Raw genomic sequence first — 5072 nt, 5'->3', positions numbered from 1 at the left:
TGAGGTAATCATAGGTCTCCTTGGTGCAGAGGTTTCCAGTGCAGAGGATGTGTTGGATCTTTCCTGGAACCAGCAGTTTTTTGAACTTAGCTGGGAGGCTGTTGCACCGATGTGGAATGTGAAGGTCTCCTAACACTAGCACCAGCTTATGAGGGATCACACAGGAGAGAGAGAGAAAGAGAATTACAGATTCTAACTAAGATGAGCAACAAAGTACACATTTTCTTCAGTTTCAAGATTCTGTATTATGGAAGTTGGAAATAAAAGTAAGGGATCTTGAACTTGGATGATGCCACCAGAGGCCTTATCTACAGAAAGAGGGTTTTGCTGGTACAACAACAAAGCTCACTTCTGTGGATCCAATTAGATATAGCAAAATAAAAATAATTCTATTAGCATAATTTATGCTCATTAGGAGACCTACATGAGTTCCCAGTGTAACTACTTACACTGGTTAAAGCAGCAAACTTCTAGCCAACCTAGAAATGTTAACAACCCAAAAATAGAAAAGAACTAAGTTACAGCTATTTTCCATCAGAACAATGTTTGTTCCACATTTCCCTTTTACTGTAATAATCCTTTATTCTTGTGTTCTAATAAAAACCCAAACAAATAAATCTGTAATATATGCACACACGCATATGTACAGAAATATATTTCTGTACATGTGTATATACATATAGGCTTTTAAACAGAGTTAGGAGTTTGTCAAGAGCCAACAGGCAAATTTCAATATCAAGTGGACAGCATCAATGGGGCTTACTTTAAAAAAATTAGTTTTTAAGAGTTTTACAAGCTGAAGATTAACTAGGTTGAGATGTATGAATATGTACAAATATTAAAAAAGACACAGGATTCAGCATGACTTATTTAAAAAAAAACCTAATATATTTGAGGCTATCCTTTCTAGAATATCACAAAAGCAAAGGAAATTTAATCAGATAAGAATGACACCTTTGAATCTAAATCTTAATTACAAAAAGGTAGCCTGCAGTAACACCAGACTTGTTAAATACAACTTATTTGAGAAATTTAATTAATGCAAGCAAAGCAACAGGAAGATAAGCTTCATTTAATTATACAGACTGTGTGAGAGAAGCATTGTAAAAGCACAAGACCTTCTGTAGCGACTCAGTCACTTGAACACTACATATAGAGAAGCTGCTTCTATCATCCTGGTAAGTCTATAAACTAATATACGTAGCTTGGTTTCCTCCACGTATAGTGTTCTTATCAGTACAGCAGCACCAAGATGTAACAGCTACTGAACACAAACACACTCTTCAGAGGAAGATCACAATGCCTGCAGCTACACTACAAGATTAATCCTTTCCACGCTCAAAGGTTGTATCTTTATTCCGGTAACCAGGCCAGTGCCCTCATGCAGACAGGGAACTTCATTAGGAAAACCTACTCAGGGCAACACCTAAATTGTAGCAGGGGAGCAATTTGGTGAAGCAACAGAGTCTTTAACTTCTGAGCCTCCTGGGCAAGACTGGTCATTTCTCCAGGCATTCCTAGCGGGCAGACACCAGCCCTATGAGTCTGGTTGCACGGGAGAAGAGAAATAAAGATATTTTGCTCCTTTTAAGATGAATTTCATTTCTCCTTTTAAGAAGAATTTCTCAACACGCTCCCTTGTCAGGCACCTCAGACAGGACACCGTTAACCAAGGTGCGAGCAATGCTGTACTTGCTACCTCACCTGCTCTCAACCTTCCTACGCCAGCAGCACGCCCACCTCCAGAAATGCTGCGGCCGAGCTCTCGCTTGTTTCTCGAGGGCAGAAAAGCCACAGAACAAATCTGGATTTCGGGGCGATGGGTGCTCACGGCAATCGCTGAGGTCACCTCAGCGGGCCTGCAAACACCACCGGGCCCTTCACGAGAGGAGGGTCTCGAGGCAGCGGGGCTGAGACTCGCTGCTCGACCCCGGCATCATCACCCCGCTGCTCAAATGACCCCCCCAGAGCAACCCGGCCCACGGGGCGGCGCACACCCGCACCGCTGCCAGGGGAGGGGAGGGGAGGGGAGGGCCGGGCCCGGAGTCGCAGCTCAGCTGCAGCCGGAGCCAGGCCCCGGGCAGGGATGGGGGCGGACTTACTCTGTGCCCCGCCTGGGCGGGGCGGAGGAGTTGATTGCAGACGAGGCGCGGGCGGGGTTAGACCGAGGGAGCGGCAGGAAAAGAAAGAGGCGAATGAACGGGGGGAAGTGCCCGGCCCCAAACCCCTCCGCCCCCAGCCCACGCCGCTCACCATCCTGCAGCGCCGCTCGTCCGTCCGGGGCCCGGAAGTGCTGCCGACGGCGGCCGCGCGAAGCCAAACCCCGTCGCTGCGCGTTTCCCTGCGCGCGCAACATCCGGGTGCCCTGAGGAGCTGCGCAGGCCCAACCCCCGCGTGTTTCCCGCCCTTTTCTGAGGCGCCATGAAGTGCGTAGTGGGGGGGTTTCACTTGAGAGGTAGGCCTTGAAGGGCCAGGCAGGCACAGTGCGTGGCTGGGCTCCCTGAGAAGAGCCAGCTCCATCACTGGCCTCTGAAATGTGGGCCTAGTCTGTGGTCCTTTGCACCCACCACATGACCTGGAGATCTGTGACTTGTTTCAGAGAGGAGCTGGGGGCTTCTGTGCCCTGAAAATGGCCCTCTGCCCCCATGGGCCATAGCTCTGCTTTAGTCGTGGGTGCTATGGGGCCTGGGCTGCCTCAGCTTGAGCTTCCTGCCTCTGCTGTGCTGTAAAATGGGGACCAATGGCTTGCACCTCCATCCTCCTGTAACACCTATTTAAATCGGCGGGTTGCGGGCTGCTGTCCAACTCGGGCAGCGTTTTGACAGCAGTCTCGTTTGCAGCCAGCAGCAGGGTCCCCACTTCCCATCGGGCCCCTGCCTTGACACCTGAGGCCTGCATGCAGATACCTATCAATCGACGCATCATCAATACCTATCGATGGGTTGCAAGTTTTGAAAACACTTGTGTTTCTTGCTCATCTGAGCAACGCATGATGCGCTTCACATAAAACTAAATTGCACCTCGATGCTCTGGATTGCATCAGGAGATTTCTTTAAAATGCATGCAAGGAAAAGACAAACGTTTCCATCTCGTTAGGTAATCTGGAGGCCATGTCGTATCGCTCCCCTATCATTTAACCAATACCAAATGTAAATAGCACCCTTTTTTCTGTCTTCTCTGACAGTGTTTGGAAGAGCGATACATGCCATAGCCCGTATTAGTGATGAATTTTGGCTTGACCCGATTGAAAAAGGGGTAAGTCTGTTGATTTTAATTGAGTAGCCTTGAGCAGGGAACAGACATTTATGTATTCATTGACAGTTTGTTGGAGTTTTTCCAAAATCTGCAGCATACTTCATTTTCTGTTCCTTTCCAACTTTTGAAATGATCATCCTCCATTTTTTGGCATCTTAACTATGCCAGTTCATATCAGAGAAGTCTCACTCCTGTTCTTGCTCTATTTTTCCTACTTTCTCTTAATTTTGATTTAAACTGGAGATGGTTCAAGGTATCAGCATTACTGTACAGCCATAGATTTTTAACAGTTACATCTGGTTAGGGCATCAGTTTGATATCTCATCTGAAATTGCCTCTTAAAAATTTATGTTGGCATCAACTCAGTTCTAACTCCAAGGAAAAAAGGTCACCCCCTGAATTGGAGGTCGTAGTTTATGATGGTATGGAGCAAGGCTTCTGATCACCAATTAAGAGACTGTGTTTTTATATTGACTAGTAGATTAACTTTAACATAAAGTGTTAAAGAACCCCATGCACAACCATTTTGCTGCATGTTGGATAAAAGGGCTTGACCTATCTGGTTGTACTTCTGTAGCCACCAGTCCAAAAAGCCCTTTCAAATTTTGGCTGCTTCTACATGCTTATTAAATGTGATTTTGCTAATGCATGTTAACTTCAGTACCTCCATTGTGAGATGATAGAAAAAGGCTCATTAGCCTATTTTAATGCATATTAGTGAAAGTGCATGTTTTTTGTGACACTTCAATGTGCATTAAAATAGACTAATGTACATCAAAGCGCATGTGCTTGCATGGTTAAAGGGCATATCTACAGTCCTCAGGATATTAATTGTGGACTAGTCACATAATTCAGGGCTTTGATAGATCCGATCCATAATATCTAGATAACATCAGCCACTTCTCTCTAGTAATAACATTGCAAAAACTGATTAGTTTGAAATATAATGTTTCTGTATGTGAATGCATCCATCTGTATTTATTATTGTATAAAGTGGTTTGCAGTTACATATGACTGAAGTAAAGAGTGAAGTTTTAAATAGCCCTGTTATATTTGGGACTTTACTTGCAGCTTGGTCTGTTGCAGTTTCATATTAATAAAATATTACATCTTCATTTATATTTTCAGCTTGCTCTACGATCAGTGAATTCTTCTAGGTCAGCATATGCATGTGTCTTCTTTTCATCTATGTTTTTTCAACATTACTGCTCCGTGACTGTGTCTGAGGTACATCAGGGAGAGAGACAATTACACTTTCCTTGTAAATTAGTAATGAAGGTAAATGTTAGTGGATTAGTAAATATGCTTTTTAAGCAGAAGATCAGTTAAAGTTTCAAATCAATAGGATGACACATTACTGCATTTGGGTGGAATTCCTTCCTTGCAGAAGTCCTTTGAAGCTGTAAACTTTGGTCCTCAAAGATAACTATGTTAAAAAGAAAATTAGCATTCAGTTATTACATATGTGCTTCCCTGGGTGTATCATGTTTTTAAATCAGCTTCATCACAATGGAGAGGCAGGCAGTAGCCCCAAAAGCAGGCTTGCTGCGAGCCAGGAGCACTCCAAGTAATTGCTCAGTAATCTATCTTGGTCATTTCCTGTTGCACTGTAGTGGAGGAAGGAGAAAAATCACTGGTTTCTTCAGTGTCCACTTGGCCTTTGGCTTGTGGAAACAAGAAGAGCAGGGTAGGAGCTTGCTAGAATCTGTTAAAGATTAGGAATACTCAGCAAAGGATGGCTTTTTCTACCACACAGCCATGTAAGGTAGTCCAAGAGAACAACTAGGAACCAATTAGATAAGGCTCCTGATTCTCTA

General features: G+C 44.3%; 1 protein-coding gene across 1 annotated transcript in view; it reads left to right on the top strand.

Moving 5' to 3' along the window:
* Nucleotides 1-2297: 2297 nt before the first annotated feature.
* Nucleotides 2298-5072, top strand: part of RAD9B (RAD9 checkpoint clamp component B) — a 30845-nt gene continuing 28070 nt past the window's right edge. The window contains 3 exon segments of the mRNA XM_019507254.1: nt 2298-2455; nt 3185-3255; nt 4384-4533. Coding sequence (XP_019362799.1) covers nt 2422-2455; nt 3185-3255; nt 4384-4533 — 255 coding nt within the window. The 5' untranslated portion in view covers nt 2298-2421.

Source organism: Gavialis gangeticus, unplaced genomic scaffold (assembly GCF_001723915.1).
Source record: "Gavialis gangeticus isolate Ggan-Ray unplaced genomic scaffold, GavGan_comp1, whole genome shotgun sequence".
NCBI classification, from domain to species: domain Eukaryota; kingdom Metazoa; phylum Chordata; order Crocodylia; family Gavialidae; genus Gavialis; species Gavialis gangeticus.
The sequence above is the reverse complement of the archived record's forward strand: the minus strand, read 5'-3'. Positions and strand labels throughout refer to the sequence as shown.